At 38.4% G+C, this 21,058-nt stretch overlaps 1 protein-coding gene across 1 annotated transcript in view; it reads left to right on the top strand.

Moving 5' to 3' along the window:
* Positions 1-21,058, top strand: part of LOC127570200 (ATP-binding cassette sub-family A member 13-like) — a 201,406-nt gene that overhangs the window by 157,049 nt on the left and 23,299 nt on the right. The window contains exons 43-52 of the mRNA XM_052015468.1: positions 148-378; positions 2,764-2,863; positions 5,728-5,977; positions 9,263-9,352; positions 12,511-12,592; positions 14,374-14,501; positions 15,268-15,355; positions 16,692-16,800; positions 17,193-17,247; positions 20,141-20,318. Coding sequence (XP_051871428.1) covers positions 148-378; positions 2,764-2,863; positions 5,728-5,977; positions 9,263-9,352; positions 12,511-12,592; positions 14,374-14,501; positions 15,268-15,355; positions 16,692-16,800; positions 17,193-17,247; positions 20,141-20,318 — 1,311 coding nt within the window. The remainder of the gene's footprint in view (positions 1-147; positions 379-2,763; positions 2,864-5,727; positions 5,978-9,262; positions 9,353-12,510; positions 12,593-14,373; positions 14,502-15,267; positions 15,356-16,691; positions 16,801-17,192; positions 17,248-20,140; positions 20,319-21,058) is intronic.

The following is a 21,058-nucleotide window of genomic DNA, read 5'->3' as shown; positions in this document are numbered from 1 at the left end:
CTCACAGTAAGGATTTAATATAATGCTAAATCATTATGTTTACAGAAGAATTTACAAATGATTAGTGAAAAGAATATAGACAATTTGGCTTTCAAGATGACAATACAAAGTTTGCATTAGTAAATTCTGTTGCTTTTATTTTATCAGTCTTCTGCAGCAGAATCTCATGAGTCATGTGATGTCGACCTTGTGACTTCTCTGGTAAAGGAACATATTCCCCAGGCTTCTCTGAAAGAAAATGCCTTTGGAGAATTGACATACATTATTCCCACTGCAGAAGATAAAACTGCCTTTGAGAACTTGTTGCATGCTCTGGACGAAAATATGGAAAACCTATATCTAAGCAGCTACAGCATCTCCGATACCACACTGGAAGAGGTAGGGCTTCTGTATTAGTCACTTTAGCATTAATGATGTTGAAAGCCATTGAGTCAAAATTAGAAGAGTAAACACAAATTGACCTTAAAAAGTGTAAAAGTCAAAATTAAGTTATGTCATTGCATTCCAATAATTTTGATGCCAAATTAAGAGGAGAAATAAACCTTGTAACCTTGATGATAAATTGAGAGAGAGTGTAAATTGAAAGAAAATTGACAAGTGGAGCTTGATGAGTGTGAAGTCCTACACACAACAAGGAAAAGTGTATTTGATGGTTTTGAAACAGCTCAGGATAAAGCAGTGTTAATGGCATTTTTATCTGAAAACTTTGAGGATTTTCATTATACATGAACCCAATAGGTTCAGTGAAATCCAGTAGAATTCTACAATGGTGTGGAATTAGGAAACACATCACTTTAAATAACCTTAGATTTAGTATTAAGAAATATTTCACAACAGTGAATGTGTGGAATGGTTTTCCTGATGGACTGGATGCTAGAATGTTATGGATAAGCTTCCTTATTATGAGTGTGTCATAGAGTAGTACAGCACAGAAACAGGCTCTTCAGCCCACCTAGTCCATGCCGACCTGATCCTCTGCCTAGTCCCATCTACCTGCGCTGGACCATATCCCTTCAAACCCCTCCCATCCATGTACCTATCTAAACTTCTCTTAAATTTTACAATTAAAAATGCATCTACCACTTCTGCTGGCAGCTCGTTCCACACTCGCACCACCCTCTGAGTGAAGAAGTTTCCCCTCATTCCCCTTAAATATTTCACCTTTCACCCTAAACCTCTGTCCTCTAGTTCCAGTCTCACCCAACTTTAGGGGTAAAAGCCTGCATGCATTCATCAAACATGGTAACATTTTTCAGCTGAAGTTCTTTTTTTATTAATTATTTTGTTCCCAATTGTAAATTTCACTAGAGACTTATTGACTTTTTTAGATGGATAAAAGTAATTGTTTAGAAAGAAATAATTCTTGAAAACAATAGATTTTTTTCTTTCATTGTGCCATTGGAAGGCAATTCTCTGAATTTCCATGGGGAGGGGAGGGGCGGGAGAGGTAGCAGTAGCAAACAGTAATCTCCCAATACTCTGGTCTAAATTTGGGAGATTGACAAGATTGACAGCAAAGTACTGCTGCAGTGAAGGGAATTAAAGTGGCCAAATTGAGCAAAGCTCTGCTACTTAAAATACCTTGTTTCCTTACTTTTCCAGTTCTGATAAAAGGTCACTGACTTGAAAAGTTAACCTCTGACCCTCTCTCCACAGATACTTGTCTGACTTTCTGTATATTTTCAACATTTTCTGTTTTTTTTTGTGTGAACAAAGCTTGATCCCAAAATGGGCAATTAAATTAAAGAATGAGTAATCTGTTTTAATGATTTTGGTTGAAAAGTAATTGTTGGGAAGGATTGAGGGAAGGCTAATGGGTTCTTCTTTGAATTTTACCATGTTTTTGTTAATCCCCTGTGTGGGCAGACTGGATGTCAATTTTAATGTCTCTTCCAAAAGTTAACATCTCTGATAGTATTCCCTCAGAGTGACACCAAAGTGTCAACCTAGTTTATGTGCTCCTTGTTGTAAGACTTGAACATGATCTTCCAACTCAAAGGTGTGATTGCTGTCATTGTCCCAAGGCTGAAACAAAAGGATAGTCTTAATACAAATAGATTTTTAACTTTGGTTCTGATTAATGAACATATTTTTTTTAGGCTGCTTCAATGTGCTGTGAATTCAGTTGTTCCCTGGTGATCTTATTCACACACTTAATGCACATAAGAACATCCTACTTTTCCCCCTTTGGCATCTCCTGTTGATTTAGATCTTCCTCCTCCCCTGAAGTGGATGGACAAGCAATGGCCATTAGTTTTCTGCTCGTGTTACGTTTTGCTGTCCAATGCCTCTGCCTTGTCATTGGAGTCAAGCAGCACAGGAATATGCCCTTTGACCCATTATGTCCATTATGACAATCAAGTATTCATCTGTACTAATCCCATTTACCAACATTTGGTCCAGCACTCACCTTCCATATCTTGGCAATTCAAGGACTCATCTGGTATTTGCCTGCACTCTGATACATCTGTTTATTTCTAAGAAAAAAATCAATCTCTGCTGTATATAATTCGTGATGTGTGAGCTCAGCAACTCAGTGGAGTAGGAAATCAGTACGCCAGTGATAATTCAGACAGCATTGCCAGCAAATTGTAGTTTGAAGAAGTCCATTTATTAATCTCACGTTAGCACACTGACTGTATTCCATGTAAATATGGTAATACAGCTCCTAGCCTTTGTAGTTGCAATGTAACATTTAATTAAGTCATTTAGAATTAATCTTGTTAAATTTAAAACTATCTGCATGGCATCTTTTCTGTTTAGGTCTTCATGAAGTTGCTACAGAATGAAGAAAGATCTGCACATTATCACAGCCAAGATAGAGAGTCTCTAAAATCTGAGAGCATTTCTACTGAGAATGACAGTGAGTAATTTAGCTGATTTTGTGTAAAATTATTAGTATTCAGTGCATTTAATTCACTTTAAAGTTATGGCATTGGCTTTAAAAATATCAGATTTAAATAAATTCAGTCTATAACCTCACAGTAGCACGTTGTTGTGAGCAGATAATGGGGTCTGCTTTCATGTGATTTCTTTTATCATCTAGGTGATGGTTAGAAAGAGCTTGCCCAATGAAAGTTGTGCAAGGCCTGAAACATTTTTATGTCCAGTCTAATCAGCATTCTATTGGAAGGCCACTTTTAGTTGACTGTTCCTGATCCCATAAAAATAGCTTAAAAACCTTACTTTAATGTTTTGAACAATAGAGCATGCGTTATCCTACGACACATAAAAATTGGTCTGAGACCCTGTTGATATTGCTCAACCACGATTTGAAGTGGTTGTCGAGACCCTGCCTGTTTTCAGTAGCACCCACTCTCTCTTTTTCAAAGACCCCACTAAAATGGCTCTGATTCTAATCTCAGTGGCACAGGTAGCAGCTCCAGTGTCCCAGGCTCAACTCTGACCTCTGGTGCTGTCTTTGTGGTGTTTTGCACATTGTCTCTCTGTGGGTTTCCAATGGGTGCTCCATTTTCCTCCCACATCCCAAAAATGTGCAGGTTGATAGGTTAATTGGCCACTGTAAATTGCTCCTAGTGCGTAGATGAGTGGTAGAATCTGGGGATAGTTGATGGGAATGTGGGAAGAATACCATGGTTTAGGTTATACTTAACATATAAAAATGCATGGTTGACAGTCAGTGCTGTCTTAATGGGTCAAAGGGTGTGTTTCATGCTATATCGCTTTATGATCCAGCAGTGAGACGGATGTGCTGCTATTTTTAATTGCATTATTGCCATATTCAAAAACAACAATGGTGCTGAAAATGGCTCTTTTGAGTGGAGCCTAGTAACATTTAAGCCCACTCTAAGGATTTACTATCAACAGGCCAATTAGCTGCATTTCAAACAGGAGTAAGTCTGCAGCATGAAAATAAAACAAAGTTTAAAAAAAAACAAATCAAACAGTGGTTTAAAAAGAGGCTTGCTGCAGATATGCTTGGAGAATTTTAATTCAGGTATGATTTTGTGTAAGTTGCATACTCATTACTGTCAGCATGTAGGGAAAACCAATCCACTTTGATATCTTCCCAGTAATAGTCCCCAAGGTCATACTTTACCCATATCCATTTATCCTCCTTTTCGTCAATGACCTATCTACTCTGTTCATTAATTTTATATTAGTCTTTTTCAAATTACTAACTCTGGTGGTGCATGCTACGGGCTTTCAATACACTGTGCAAAAAATGTTCTCCTGCTCTTTCCAGAACTGTTTTGCATTTACTCTTACACCCATGCCATCTCAACTGACACTCTTTAGAAATGGAAACCTTACTTATTCTGTCCACTTCTTCAGTTCAATCCTCTTATTTTTTAATTGGTTTCCATTCCTGATCTACATTCAATATTTTTTGCTGAAAGCAATTCTGAAATACTGCTCTGTATGTGAGAAGCACTATCGGATTGCAACCTAGATTGATAGATCAGTTATATTAAGGAAAACAATATTACAAGGATAATTTTTTCTTCGCCTGTTCCTGTTCCCAGTGGATGTGGTTCCACAGCTCAAACCTGTTCCTATCTGAGCATTAATTGGCAGTACTCTGCCGACTTTGCTCAGTCATACAGATCAGTCACTAAGCCACTATCTAATCAGATTCTAGTGTAGGCTCCAGAGACAGAATGAGGTACTGCTGTTCCTAAATTGCTATGTTCTAGACAGCCAGAGATTGGCTTTTGTAGAAAATGAATGAATCTCACCATGATCAACTCAATAGGTGTTTCTATAAGGTTTTATGCCAGTGCTGGGAGATCCTATTTCCCTCAAAGTTCCGGAATCTTCACTTGCTCAAGTGTGAGTTGGGGCTGGTCAGGGATTGGGCCTGTGTGAAAATCTTCATTTGGAAGTAATAAACCAGGATTGGCAGTAACATAAAATAAATATAGTTAAATTTCCAAACTATTTCTGGCATGAAAATCACACAATTTGGGGTGTAATTGTGCAATTTGTAATTGTGAGGTGCAATTTCTGCCAGCTATTTACCAGCTTCTTACTGTGGGAAAAATTCCATTTGATCAGATGACTAACCTTGATGATCTCAAATAAATTCCCAATTGTCCTGCTTATCACAACCCCTGACCACCCTCAATGTCTTCATCCCTCACTTACCCCACCACATTTTGAGATTTCTTTCAATAAAGTGGCAACTTGTCCCAGGGCCACAACAGCCACTGTGGGTTAACTTGGCTGCTCCTCCATTGAACATGAGGGAGCACTAGATATGTGAGATGAAACTGTGTAGAACGTGCTTTCAAGAGATTCCAAAAGTTGGGAGCATTTAGTAGAGAAAATTGTATTGCAAGTTATTTGTGATAAGATGTTTCTGGCCTCTCTTTTGACCACTTCCAGGACCTTTGTCCTCGCAGTATACCTTCCACTTGGTTGCTCCCAGGGGTATTTGGCTCCCTTGGAGTTCCACCATCCCCCTCAAATGCACTCCCACATTCTCTGGCCTTTCTTTTCATTGCAGACAGGGTCACTAGCCACTCTTTCAGCCACTCCTAGGGTTCTGGATTTGTCGCTGACCCCTTTTGGGATCTCTGATCTTCCTTTCGGCTGACTTTTGCAAATCCACTGCATTAATAAAAAATAACTTATTTTTCCACAACTTCGTCTGACATCCATTTCTCAGCTACAAATTTTGAACAATTTTTCATCCCACAGATTAGGTATGCCCTTATTTATCACACATATTGATATTTATTGCACTTTTTTTCTTACACAAAGATGAGGCACTTGCTGAAGACACACGGGTGACTGGTATAAGACTGTCTTTTAAGCAGATGGCAGCTCTGATCATCAAACGCTTTCATCACACACGGAGGGATTGGAAAGGAGCCATTGCCAACCTGCTGCTTCCCGTTCTCTTTGTCATTTTAGCAATGGCTCTATTCAGCGTGAAACCTATCTCTTCTGGATACCCTTCACTTAGAATGTCACCAGATATGTATCAGGATTCAGATGTTACCTTCTTCAGGTAAAGTGGCCATAAAATTTACTTAAAAGCTTACCTCAGTCCCAGGTATGAGAAAGTGTGTGAAACCAACCTGGAGCTCATTGAATATGGTGTCACTTCTGAGCAACAATAAAATGTGTGAAGGAATTTGTTGGTTGTACTCTCAGTGGTTAGGTATTACAACTTCATCTTATATTAGTAGTAAAAATAGACTAAGACTGTGAGAACAATTCTTGGAGCTGTTGCCATGAGAAATGAGTTCACCTGATTAGTTTTTTCGAAGATGGGTTTTAGTAAGGAAAATACACTTGTGTTGCAAATTGTTGTATTGAGATTTTAACAAGTTTGTGGATGAACAATGGAATTAGAACAGTTTAACAAATAGGACAATGGGGAATATTACTGTACCAAATTAATCAAGATGGACTTCATTTATAAAATAATCTTTGTACTATAACACAAAATTTCATCAACCCACCATAATGATGCCTATTCAGGATCTCTGATGCTGACCTCATCAAATTTCAGTTCACAGCCCCTAACATTGTACAAGGAATCTTAACTTTTCTGAAATTCTTCAAGAAATTGGAAGTTGAGCAAGCATTTTTAGGTGGCAGAGATCCACAATCCAAATGCCAATCTGAACGAAACCTGGCAAGAATTACTCTAATATCTTCTCAGGTCTTATAATCTTGAAAGATACATTGCATTTTAGATTGTTTTGCCTCATGAAATATTGGTGTGCATGAGATGCAAAGAATGAGCTACACATATATTTGGTGTAAAGAGCACATGTTGAACAAGCAATATTTTGCAAGAAGCAACCTTTGAACCAGCCACAAGACATATGATGTAATTGGGAGCTTTTCTTTCGCAGATTATTTTAAAGGGACCATTTTCATCTCCCTCTTGTCCAAGATACTTTGTCTTAGATTACCATTAATCAGTGGTCAAGAGTGTCCTAATGCTATCCAAGGGGGAGCTTGGTCAACGGTTATCATGCACTTGGGGCCACATGTATAAATTGTTCATTACTACAACCAAAGCAGATTTGTGCCTTTTATTTGGCTTTCTTTTCATTTCATTTATACGTAGCATTTTTCTCCCTTTTCCCATGCATAGCCATGAATTACAATATCTGAAAGTGGCATGCAAGTATAATAAAGATAGACATGAATACTGATGCTCATGTGTAGGCACTATATTGTGGCCATGAAATTCACATAGTAGAGTGTGAAGGGTTTGCATCTTGCTCCAAACGGTCCTGCTGTCAAAACCAGAACTCCAGCTTTGAAGTTCTGAAGAAGGGTCATGACCCAAAATGTTGACCAGTTTCTCTTTCCACACATGCTGCCTGACTGGCTGAGTTCTTCCAGCAGTGAAAATAAAAACAGAAAATGCTAGAAACACTCAGGCAGCATCTGTGGAAAGAGTTAATGTTTCTGGTCTAAGATTCTTCATCAGAACCACTATTTAAATATTTCTAATGCTAGTGTTAGGAATTTATTCTTAAGTAATAGCTTAAGGACAATTAATATCCTTGATGTTTGTTTCCTTGGATATAGTTGTGCTTTTAAGTGGATACCATCATTCAAATTATATCTCCCTAAAATGTTTATGGAACTACTCGACCTATGTTTCATCCACAAATGTTCTTTGGCTCAGTCATCCAACTGCCCCATTTTTTACAGTGCTTCTTCACATAGAAGTTGATTTAATTAATTATGTTGTCCTGATGCTGAGTAATTCCTAAAGTGTTTTTTTAGGAATTAACTGGAATGCTTGTGCTATTGCTCACCAATGAATAGAATTATTACTTTTACGGCACAGTGGTTGTTATCAGATAATTTGCAGCATGTTGTTTCCTTATTGCTGGATTTGGTCTTCAAAATGTGCTGTCTTTAGTTCTTATAATTTGATATATTCATACATAAACTCTTAGAGGTGACTAGGTAGATGTACAAATAGTTAACTAGTTAAAACTAAGTGGGCAAAGGCAGGGATGAGTAAATATAGAGACATATCTGAAAGGGAACCGGTTAAACATAGTGATTGTTTTGAAATGCTTGTGTGAAATCCTTTTGTACATAGATGACCTTTGAATAGCATGGGCTTTTTAGAAAGAGCACAACCTTATCTAGGTCACTTCCAGAGAGTTCAGATAGTCCTGTTAATATTTTTATTGTCATTTATATTGGCTATATCTCCATTGCCGACATCCTTTGGCATCTCTCTCAATCATATCCCTGATTGTGGCATGTTTATGTATAATTCTGTAAATATATAACCATAAGATGTTGTGGCATCATTTATGTATTAGACCATGTGCAATGGAAGTTCCTTGATGTGAGAGTCAGAATGAACATGCCTATTCAAAGCTCATGTGTTCTGCATTTTTTACTTTTAGTAGAACTTACTCAAACCCCAGCAGTACTTGAGATCCATTTTAGGATACATACAATTGTGAAGGTCAGAAGAGCAAAAATCTGAATAAAGGGAAAACAAAATCAGTCATGCACCTCTGAAAGAAATACTCTTACCTCGTGGACCCTGTGAAAACACATTGGCAAAAAGGTCCAAAAGCATGCCCCGAAGGCTCTGATCAGCTGAGCATTTTGTGTGGTCCCAGAGGTTAGATTGAAGAGAGACAGAGAAAACTCCAGATATCTGCCTTTGCTTTCTGGACAGTACTACTCAATATTAAAGTTGCAATAACCAATTTTTTTAAAGTAAAATTAAGGAAAGGAAGACTCTGCAAGTTTGCAACTAGTGGAATAACCTGAGAGTAAAAGTGCAAACACACAGGAAGCTTGAGTATTGTGAGTGGCTAATTTATTTAAACATGACTGCTGGTCTCCTCTGGTAGAACCATTAATGCATTGTATTCTTTGCATGCAAACGAGCTAGAGAGGCAAGAATTAAAGTAAAAGGCAGTGTTGTAACTGCAAAGGTACATAAGAGTGAATGGCATTTTGTTGCAGCCAACTGCAAAATCCAGCCATTAATTATGGAAGTAATTCAATTATAAGTGTCTCATTTGAAGTGTTTAATACTGTGGCTGATAGTTAGTATATCTATTATTTTAATTTCATTTTGGTTGTCAGATATTAGTGATGGGAATAGTGATTATAACAGAAATGTGGGATATTAGTTTCCTATTTTAACAAATTGGGCGAATCTTGTTTATTTGCAATAATTTGTGCAGATCAGTAGGTCAGAATATTAAAAACCCCTGTCACCCTGCATTTAGCAATTCTACGTATATAGTTTTTCCATGGCTAAACCTGATTTTCTTACTCTGTATAGTTCTGATGAAATGGACTTTCAAAACCTGACTGCAATGTTGCTGAAGTCTTTGAAAATAAATGAACCCTGCATTGACCAAGACTCTAATCGGTAAGTAAACACTGATTTTCACTGTTTAATTATGGTATACTCATTTTTTCTCAAGGACTGAGATGCCAGGAAGTGGAACTCCTTTCATCTGGAGCATCAACATACAAAATGGGTCATTTTAAAACCCCCCCTCCCCCCCCAAAATGTTTGGGGGTTTGGGTCAGGTCAGAAGTTTTAAAAAAAATCTTATTCCTAAACCCATCACGCATCTGGTTTTACTGAAGGTGAAATGAGGAAGCTGAGCAACCAATCAGGTTGTAGGAGATGGGTCTATCACTAAAATATTTGAATGAGTGTGACTGCTTTAGATTTTATTCATTTTCCAGCTTTAACACTGGCCAGGTGGGAAACCAGCCAGCTAAATATGGGTTAAGATGGTTGCATGGCTACTTTCTCAACACTGCTTGTGAACCATAAGGAGCAAGTATTCTTCTCCTCACCACTGCCCACACCCCCACACATGCTACCTGAAGCCCCTCCAAAATCAACAGCATGATTTTGCTACTCTGATGATGTGATGAAAGAAATGGGAGTACTGATTCCGATATTATGGATGAGTCCTGCTGTTGCATAATGCTGACATTTAAACAATTTGACCATGTATATCCTAAATGAATCGTGCTTGTACCCTTGATAAGATTTCCATATAATTCACAGAATTACATCATTTCTTATGCAACATACTTTTTGGGGCATTTGGGAAAAATTGCACTGTTTATTCAGGAACAACCAACAATGGGCATTCCCAGGCGAATCATATTTTAATACTGCAAGCAGCACTGGATTAGGTTCTCTTAATATAAGTTTCTTACTTGCTTTTGATTCTTTGGACATGCCCAATGAGAAAATAACGCATCTCCCAATCTTGCTTCCAGTATCCTCCCATGGCTTGATGTGCACTACCCCCCCCCCCCCCCCCCAACTACCCTCCAAACCTCTGATGGCCAGTATTTCCCGAGTGCCTCCCTTCTTCCTGCCATTAGTCCTGAACCTCTGAACCTTTGGCCCTCCGACTCACTGAGGTGACACCCATCACTTTCAACTCTGTCCATCTGATTGGCTTGGGTGCCTGAATAGCCAATGGCTTTGCTAGAAGTACGATCTCCAAACCTGCAGCACTTACCTAATCATTGTCTGTTCCCCTCTGCCCACTCTGGCCTCTTCCTTTCTAAAAGACACTTCTCTTCTGCCAGCCAATTATTTTGGTTGACCTTTAATTGCCAATTCTCTCTTTCAACTGAATCCCAGACCCAGCATTATTGTGCCTACGATTTCTGAGGTCTGTCTGTAGGAGCCACAAGTACAAGCTCACAAAAGTGAATGCATTCCTTTCAAAATAAGGGTAACACTTACTCCTAGAAACCTTGCCTCAGGATTCCTCTCTCCTGGTATTTGCCACATATGATGCTTTGTTGCTCACTGCTACATTGAAAAAGTCAACACAAGCTCTACCAAAAAATTGGAACGCCTTTCATTTTTGATTAGCACATCTTTGATATTCCCATCTGGAAAAAAATACATTTAGTTGCATTGCTTGCCTCCCAAAAGTGCAGGCATTCATAGATGGCATATGTGCCCTTATAGACACTTCCTTGACTATTTCCTGTCATTATTGTCTGTGAACAAGGAAGCTGCCTCTTGTGTGGACTGTTCATTACAAGCCTGTTCAGGTTTCTCTGCCCCCTGGGGTAGCTCTGTTATTTGGTACTCTGGTAACTCTCATCTTTATAGCATGCACTCATTCTTTGCTAACATTCCTCAGTACTGAAGGAGTGCTATTTCTATTGTGATGTGACCCTTTAAGAGCTATATTCTGAGGTTGGATATAAGAGGAAGGGTGAACAAATGCAGGAAATTTGATTGCCAAAGCCCATTATTCTTAAAGCAGGGTGATACAAGGGAGCCCACTGGCACTGTTTTGAAACTGAATCTAATGAGCTTTGCAGTTTTTTAAGCTTTTTTAAAATAGCATTAAGGAGATTACTAACACTGTTTGAAAGCCAGGACAAGAGTGTAATGAATTCTAGACTTATGTTTAAAGAAATGATGTTAAGGCCTCATTCAATGTGCAGGAGAGATTTACTAGAAAGATACCAGAGATGAGGTTGTATAAAATATTGGTGAGGCCAAATTTGGAGTATTGTATGCAGTTCTGGTCACCTAACTATAGGAAGGATATCAGTAAGATTGAAAGAGTGCAGAGGAGATTTACTTGAATGTTGCGGGTCTTCAGGAGTTGAGTTACAGGGAAAGACTGAATAGGTTAGGACTTTATTCCTTGGAGCGCAGAAGAATGAGGGGAGACTTGATAGAGGTTTACAAAATTATGAGGGGTATAGACAGAGTTAATGCGAGTAGGATCTTTCCACCTAGATTAGGAGAGATAAGTACAAGAGGATATGGCTTTAGGGTGAAAGGGGAAAAGTTTAGGGGGAACTTGTTCACTCAGAGTGGTGGGAGTGTGAAATGGGCGGCCATTTGATGTTGTGAATGCGGGCTCACTCTTGAGTTTTAAGAATAAATTGGATAGATACGTGGATGGGAGAGGTCTGGAGGGTTATGGACTGGGTGCAGGTAAATGGGGCTAGCGGAATACCGTTTCGGCACAGACTAGAAGGGCCAAATGGCCTGTTTTTCTGTGCTGTAGTGTTCTATGGTTCTATGAGGAACTTTGCAGAGACTAGAGAAGCTGGAAATTTTCTTCCTTAAGCTAGGAAGGATGCAATAGGAGTGTTCAAGTTATGTAGAGTTATGATGGAGAAGGTACAGAGAAAATGTTTGCATTGCACAGAGGAGAAATGGAAGGGGGAACCATCCATCCATTTCAATCTCCAGTCAGGCTTCTGAGCTAGAAATGGGATGGCAGCTTTTGATCAAATCCATTACTTTTACAGTAATTGAAAGTGGAAAAACTCGAGAAATGGGGAAATTTGAAATAGAAACAAAGTGCTGAAAATACTGAGCAGGTTAGACAACATCTGTGGAGCAAGGACAGTGAACATTTCAAGTCAATGATTCCTTCAACAGAACTGATAAGTCTAACCTGTTTGATATTGCAAAGAAATATGCAAGAAAACTGCAAAGCTCACTTTTACTTTGTAATTTTGATTAATTTTTTCCTGATTTAATTGCTGTGACATGGTTTCTATCTTTCATAGGGATAATCCTGTATGCTTGTGGAAAGGACCTTCAAAACCAGAGAATTCTGTGGATAAGTGTAATTGTGATAATGGTTATCAGGTAGTAAACTAGTTAATTTTCATTATTTCCTGATGTACAAAATGAATATTCATTAACAAAACAAGCTATAATCATGCCAGTTAGTAGAGGAACATCTTGTGTTTAGTTGCCCCAGTGATCCCACACTACTTGCATTGTTAGGCTGCAGAAATGTTATTAGTAGTTCCAACTTGAAATTATGTCCTTTTTAGAAATGAGAGTACATTTAAAAAAAATCAATGGAAAGAAAAGAACCAAAACAAGCTCAGAAAATTAAATAAATGAAAGAACAAGAATTGAAAGGGATTAATGACAGGCTGATATATAAACTGTATAGAATTAATAGCATCAAAGAACATTCTGTTTATAAAAAACAAAATGTGTTAAAGTAGCACCCAGTTGTGACCCCAGGATGCCCCAAAGTACTTTACGACCAATGAAGTCATATAAAGACATAGACAAAAGATAGACATACAGAAATATGGTCACAGAAATTGTGAGGAGGATCCAGATGTAGATGGAATGATATGCTATTAAATGGATTTTGCTCTTATAGCCTAAGCTGGCTGCAAATGAATCCAAAGACCTCAATAGATCTGGCACATGTTGGGGATGGGGTCAGATTCTTTTGAAATCATTTCGGAAGAAATGCATTTGAGTTTATAATGTATCCTTGCAGAGAATTAAGATCTATGCCTGGGGCACTCATTTGTAAATTCAACTGTTCTATAAAATAAACACAATATAAATCAACACATATCCATTTTTTGGTTCAATGCATATTTAACTTGGTAGCTTAAGAAAGGGCTGTTTTAATAATAACAATGTTTTATTGTGAGTTAATGGAACCAGCCGAGATGTAATTGTTGCAAAGATGTAACTTTTTCTAATAAATGTGAATTTAAATTCTAACTATCTTATAGTTTGAAACAGTTTAACAAAGAGGAAATATCCTTGCTTTTTTCCAGTTTCATTAGTGACATTATTACTCCATGTCCCAGTTTGAGACAGCTAGTGTCTGCATAAGAAAGGCCACATATAAGTCCATCATCCTTAAGCAGCACAAGGTATCTGCAGCAAGGAGCATCACTAGAAACAGTCTCGCAAAACTTAGTTTTAGCAAGAACATGTCATCAGCTATTTTCTGCCCTCTTTTATTTGTTTACTTTTTCATTAAAACCTCCAGGATTATTTAAAGTAAATCCCTACTCAATTATGTTTCTAAGTATCTCTTTTAAATTGGGTGTGGTTGCCTTGTTAGAAAAGGAGCCCACTGTTTATGATAATGGGATGAGCCACAACAGTGCCCATGTTAGCTTTCATTTGGGTTGTTTCATTGAAGCCATACAGGGATGAAGTGACTGGAATTCCCAGAAGCCCCTTTGATCTCCATGAGCTATGACCCATTCATTAAGGGGGAGGTGGGTGTGAAGTTGCAAGATGGTCCCATGGCCTTTCCCTTAACAGGAAAATAATAGAGCAAAAAGCATGGAATAGATCCTCTGTTCCATCCTTCTACCACTTTTATAGAATTTTGCATGTGTTGAAATTCAGACATCTTGCAGCATCTGCAATAGAATGGGTAGGTTTCTAGTCCCTTCCAAACATAGAATTTGCAATGTTTTCTCTGTCTTTATTCTTCCTCAGTCTGTGTAGGGTAAGTAGTTTCAGCTCATTGTGACTTCATGGTTTATCCTGCTGTCTATTTTTTTAACCTTATGGTATATTGTGCTATCTGCCTTCATCCATCATGAAGGCATCTCAGTATAAGAAATACAACTCAAATTTTATTTGTCTTCCAGCAATGTCCTGCAACAAATATCACAGTTCCCTATTTCAGAAATAATGAAGGAAACTTCTTATACAATCTCACGGGCTACAATTTGGAAGACTATTTAATTACAACAGAAAACACCTTTGGAATGAAAAGGTAAAATACATCAGATCCAATTAGCTAATGAGCAATGTAAAAGACCTCACTTAGAAATTATGGACTTCCTCTTAAAAAAAAAACTAATTGCTGAATGCTATTGAATACTTCGCATGGTGGTAGCACATTTCCTGAAATTAGGATGTGTTCACTTGGAATATAACATCCATATGCTTGAAGACAACTAGATATCTACGGAGTGTCAAATAATGTAAAATGTTTGTTTTGCTGCCATTTCTCAAAACTGTACTGACCAAACAGTGCTGGCAACTCATATTAAAACACATTTAAAATAGATGGCTGAGGCTTGTGTCTGCATTACTATCCCTCCCTGGGTTGCTGTCAGAGAGATGGAGGCATCATGAATTTTGGGGGCAATGAGATGATGAAGGGAGGGAAATGGACTGGATTCCTCTCTGTGAAACATAGACCTTAATTGATCTGCCTTGTATTACTCATTGGTAGGTGAGCATTCAAATTTGGATGTGGAAAAGAAAAACAAAGGAACATTGTGTAACAGAAAATAATCTTATCTGAAGCTGGAATCAATATTTGAATTGAGCAAAGTTGTAATAAACTGATCATACTCTATCTGAGAAACCATGGTACTTTCACTCAAAACAACAAAAATAGTGAATTTTCCATTATAGTCAGCCCATCCAAAATAACACCTCTGTTGGAAGTGTGCTAGGTGTTGATGCTAACTTAAATGTGGAAATTTTGATTGCTAGTCAATGTGAGTAACCGTTCGTTATATCATTAACAGGTTAGGAGGATGGTCAATTGGGGAAGAACTACCTGAAGAGCTCAAAGGAAACAATTTCACTCAAGTTGATATCAACTCTTTAGTAAAGGTAGGAACAACCCATATATCCACAATGCTTTTGCTATAAGTTTTTAGCACCATGTATTTTGGAAAAACGGAACAATGTGACGTGGCACGTTCTTCAGTGGAAAATTATGATGGGAGGCCAAGTGCTGAATTCTCCCAAAATATTCTCACTTTTTTTTCCATGCTGGGAACATTAGCCCAGGGCTAATGATTCCATGTAATTTACTTTCATCCCTAGCTCTGCCCGTTGGAAGAAAAGAAGGAAAAAGAGAAAAGAGAGAGTCAGTTTTTCTCTTTCCACAAACTCAGCCTTTGAAGTAGTCATTGTTAAACTGCAGGAGATGCAGTAGCCAGTTTACCCACAACTGAGATAATGACCAAGTATTCTGCTATTACGTTTTAGATGAAGGCTACATTTTGGCCAGAAGGCTGGGGAAAATGCCTCTTAGCTAGTTCCCTGGTTTTTTGTTTTATTTATACCTTAAAGGGCAGGAAGAGCGGTGGCTTAATGATTCTCTTGGTAGGAGTTGAGAAGGTGATGTCTTCTTTTGCAGGATCCAGCAAACCTGGCTGAGGAACTTCGCAACAAAATTCTCAGTAGTCCTATTTTCAAATGAAGAATTTTAGCATTGGGATAGATACCCAAGGCTTTCTGTCAGAATGTTCACTGTTAATTAACTTCCCTCTCTCTTTCCACATCCTTCTGCCAGTACAAGATGTTGAGGGCCTTTATTTGTAGTTGGTCAGCTCATGAAATTGAGTCATGACTCTTCTGCACTGGCTGCCTCTCCCTGAACTATTCCCTGTGAATAAATGCAATCTAGGTAACGGTTTGCAGGGGAGCAGAATGGCAGCAGATTGAGATGGATAACCTTTAATAGGGAGGACTGAAAAGAGTTTCAATCAGGAATTGATGCTTATACAGTCACTACAGATACAGAGATGGAAAGAAAACTGGTAAACTGGGCACGAGAAATTCATATTGTCTGAACTAGCAGTGCAGGCAGCCAAAGTTACTTTTGATGCCAAAGAACTAGAGAGAGGACAGCACTGTAATGTTGGCCCATAGCCACCATTAATGGTAAGGAACAACAGGAAATGTCAGCATATGAATTACCCTTTTCACAGGGTTGTTGTGGATCATAAGGTTTAATCCTGTGCCCACCTTTAGATTTTCCAATCACCAATTAGAACATGCTATACTAGCAAAAAGTAAGGAAAATTTAAGGCCATGTCACGTACTTATGCTCCTTGCCCGGGAGTTGAGAATATTTTACTGTTCATATTAACATTTTGTATCTCATTGTGAATAATGGAATGAAATCTGTGAAAATATTGTCCTTATGGCCTATTTGCAGGTATGGTATAATCAAAGGGGATTTCATGCAGAACCAGCACTTCTGAATCAGCTCAATAACCTCATCCTCTGGGCCAACTTACCACCAGAAGCTAACTGGAGACAATATGGTATGTCAATAAAAGCATATTTAAAGTATGAATAATGGAGAAATTAATGTATAGACACTCATGGCACTATGAACTATTGCTATAGTTAAATATCTGCTGCAGTATGCTTTACTGATCAAAACTACAGCTTGCATGTATATAACACCTTTGATATAAACAAGAATGTGTCATGTCAGAAAAGACAGACAGAGTCAAAGCTGGGCATTTGGAAGGGTCAAAGTTTGGTCAAAGAGATAAATTTTAGCGAGAGTCTTGAATAAGTGAGGAATTGTTCTATTTTTAAATTTGTTTTGATACCACTTTGCTCTTTGAGAACCAGACACTAATTCTGCTAAAAGTATTCTGGCTTTGATGATAACATATTATAATATACAAATATTCTTTTTGATTAGGAATTGCATTGTATAGCCATCCTTATCGTGGCTTTCTTCTGAATGATGACAAAATGTAAGTTGTTTTACATACTTTTCAATGCAAACTGTAAAGTATTTATCTACAATTGTAAGTAGAAACTGCAGTGGAAGTATGGTGGGTCCATAACCCAGAGTCAGTGGATCAAGACCATTCACTGCTGGAAGCAAGAGTGACTTTCCTGGCATGAAGTCAGCGAGTGCTGTAATGATTCTTTGAGAAAGCTTGGTTCATGGGCATTCTAATACCTGATCTGGATGATGGAATTGAGGGCTTTGTGGCCAAGTTTGTGGATGATACAAAGATAGGTGGAGGGGCAGGTAGTGTTGAGGAAGCAGGGAGTCTGCAGAAGGACTTGGGCAGGTTGGGAGAATGGGCAAAGAAGTGGCAGATGGAATACAGCACAAGTAAGTGTACGGTCATCCACTTTGGTAGAAGGAATAAAGGCGTAAACAATTTTCTAAATGGGGAGCAAACTCAGAAATCATAGTTGGAAAGGGATTTGGAAGTCCTAGTGTGGGATTCCCTAAAGGTTAACTTGCAGGTTGAGTTGGTAGTAAGGAAGGCAAATGCAACATTAGCATTTGTTTTGAGAGGACTAGAATATAAAAGCACGGATGTAATGCTGAGGCTTTATAAGGTGTTCGTCAGACTACATTTGGAGTATTGTGAGCAGTTTTGGACCCCATATCTAAGGAAGGATGTGCTGGCATTTGAAAGGGTCCAGAGTAAGTTTACAAGAATTATCCTGGGAATGAAAGGGTTAATGTATGAGGAGTGTTTGATGGTTCTGGGACTGTACTCGCTGGAGTTTAGAAGGATAATGGGGGATCTCATTGAAATCTACTGAATATTGGCCTGGATAGAGGGACGTGGAGAGGATGTTTCTAGTCTTGGGAGAGTCTAGGAGGAATTTCTTTTGCCAGAGGGTGGTGAATCTGTGGAATTCCTTGCCACAGATGGCTGTGAAGGCCAAGTCATTGGGTATATTTAAAGCAAAGGTGGATAGGTTCTTGATTAGTAAGGGCATCAAAGATTATGGGGAGAAGGCAGGAGAATGGAGTTGAGAGGGAAAAAATAATTCAGCTGTGATCAAGTGGCGGAGCAGACTTGATGGGCTGAATGGCCCAATTCTGCTCCAATGTCCTATGGTCTTATACTTAATGAATACTATGAACAGAGTATTTGCATTGTGAATATCATATTTCCCATGTAATATCTGTACTGATGCTTTTCTTCATATTGGTACTATCAGCTATTAGTTGGTTGAGCGCCTGCATTCAGTCCACAGGGGCAACTCAGTTCTGTGTTGTCTGCCATTTTAATTCTCTATCCTAGTTCAAAACTGACTAATCTTTTGAAGTCTCCTGCCCTGTTATACCAATGCCCAATGTAAGCTTGAGGAACAGCACTTTCTTTTGTCTGGATGATTTCCAGCCTGCTGCACTCAATATTGAATTCTACAACTTCATGTGACTCACTTTCTCAGCCTGTATCATTTCTGTTGTGTCATTATCTATGTTATTGGCTCAGTTTTTCTCTCTCCATTAGCACAGCTGTGGAGTACCTGTTGAGTACATTCCATAGTCCTGCATTTTGCACCTTATCATGTCCCTTTTTACTGTGTTCTCATTCTCTATCAGTCCTCATCTCATAGGTTTTGTCTCTTTTTTCTTCACTTTAATAGCCTCCATTAACACATCATCTGGAGGACCTCTTCAATTTATCTCCATGGCAATTCTGGCCTCACCCTATCAGAGAGATTCCAATTGTCCTCTCCATTCCCCCACCCACAACACCATCCCCCCCCCCCCCCCACAATGCCCCGACCTCCTTGGTATTTTTATCTTGTTTTCCCTCTTTCCCAGTTCTGATGAAGGGGCTTTGACCTGAAACATTAGTCCTGGTTCTCTTGCCTCAGATGCTGCCTGACTTGCTGAGCTTTTTTTGTTCTTATTTTAGGTTTCCAACATCCGCAGTTCTTTTTTTTATTTTCACAGGAAAGATGCAATTGCATTGTAGAGGGTTTGCTGGAGATTTTTGAAGAAGTTGCTGGGCTGGAAAATAGTAGCTTCTAGGAAAAATTGGATAAACTGGGATTTATTTTCCTGGAAGAGGAGGTTGAGGGGAAATTTAGAGGTTGTGTATAAAATTATAAGGGCCCTATGTTGAGTAAATGGGAAAGGTATTTTAATTAGTGGAGGGATCAAGAACCAGGGGCATAGATTTAAAATAATTATTAGAAGTATAGACATGTGAAAATAAAAAAAAAAATATTATTTTACCCAGAGGGTGTTGAGGGTCTGCAGCTCACTGCCTAAAAGAATGGTAGAGGCAGAACACTCAACATGTACTAGAAGAGCCATCACCTGCAAGGAATATAGACCCAGAGCTGGAAAGTGGGATTAGGTTTGTTATTTATTTTCTATAAATACGTACAAGATGAGGAAAAAGTCCTCCCGTCAAGTAAATGTTCTATGATTCTATAACTCTCAAAGTAATCTGAAGGTGGGTTAAAAGTCCATGCAATATTAAAATGCACCTTTGAGGGTGCTACAGTGCTGAAATTTCTGCTAGGGGAAACTAGTTGCATGGCATTGAATGAACAAAATGAACAATGGCATGTTAAATGGAACTGTAGGCAATATAATTTTTTCTAGACCACCTCATAAGGTTGATTCTTTGTTTAGACACCCTGGGCGGGGAATGTTGCTTTCAGCAAGAGCAGAGCAGTGTTCCTGGGATCACTATAATGACCTCTTGCAACTTACTTCCTGTGAGCATCTTTTTTTCACTAGAAGCTAAAAATCAGCCTTTTCATTTATTGTTTATTTGTTAACCTGCAGTAAATTAACATACATAAAGTTAATGTATGGCAATATTGCATCTGACTCCTGAATCATTTTCATACTGCTTTTTCTTTCTAAAGCTTGGAGAATCTTCGACAGTGTGGAGTGTCGTTCTGTATCCTTCTGGGGTTTTCTATTTTGACAGCAAGTATTGGCGGATACATTGTCCAAGATAGAATTACTGGGCAGAAAAGGTTACAACATATCTCTGGTCTGGGCTGCAGACTGTACTGGATCACAAACTTCCTGTGTGATATGGTATGGATATATAAAGTTTCTACTCCTTCCATCATTTACATTCAAATACCCTACTTTAGTTAGGAATTCTGAGAGCAAATCAACGTAGGAATCTTAGGGATTATCTCAGACTTCCTCCAATCTGTAGTAATAATGTTTTGTGCATTCCTGGCAAGAAATTAATTCCAAGAGTATGTAATGAATATATATTCGTGAGATAAGATGTTCTACTTCAGAACATGGGTAGCTACTTGACTGCATGCTGAGCCATGGATGAAATCCACAAGGATTGCTGCAGGAAGCAAGTGCTTTGACTTAAAATGTTCTCAGTGAATCACTACAATGCCAAGATAGTGATATTAAACATGTTCATTCACCCCTCTCTTCAAGTGAGCATCTGGTTGAAAAATATACATACATGGCACTTTAGTGCATTTCACACAAGCTTTTGAAAATATCAAGGCATTATTGTCAGACATCAATAGCCAACTGTCTGTTATGCACTTGGTGAGGAAAAGTATGTGAGAGAGGGGTATCCAAGAACAGGAAGAACAAAGAAATCCACAGGGTGTGGGGACAAATGGCACCAAAAGAGACGAAGTGTAAGATATACTAAATACTTTAAAATAAAAATAACTTGCCTTCCTCTCCTTTCACAAAGCAGTAGCAAACAAAACACATGTATAAAACAGGTTAGAGTTTTCAGTAAAAAAAAATCAATATTTTTTATCAGCCTACTATGTAACTCTGGGAACAGAGTT

Source organism: Pristis pectinata, chromosome 5 (assembly GCF_009764475.1).
Source record: "Pristis pectinata isolate sPriPec2 chromosome 5, sPriPec2.1.pri, whole genome shotgun sequence".
Lineage (NCBI taxonomy): Eukaryota > Metazoa > Chordata > Chondrichthyes > Rhinopristiformes > Pristidae > Pristis > Pristis pectinata.
Note: the sequence above shows the minus strand (reverse complement) of the source record. Positions and strands in the feature narration are given on the sequence as shown.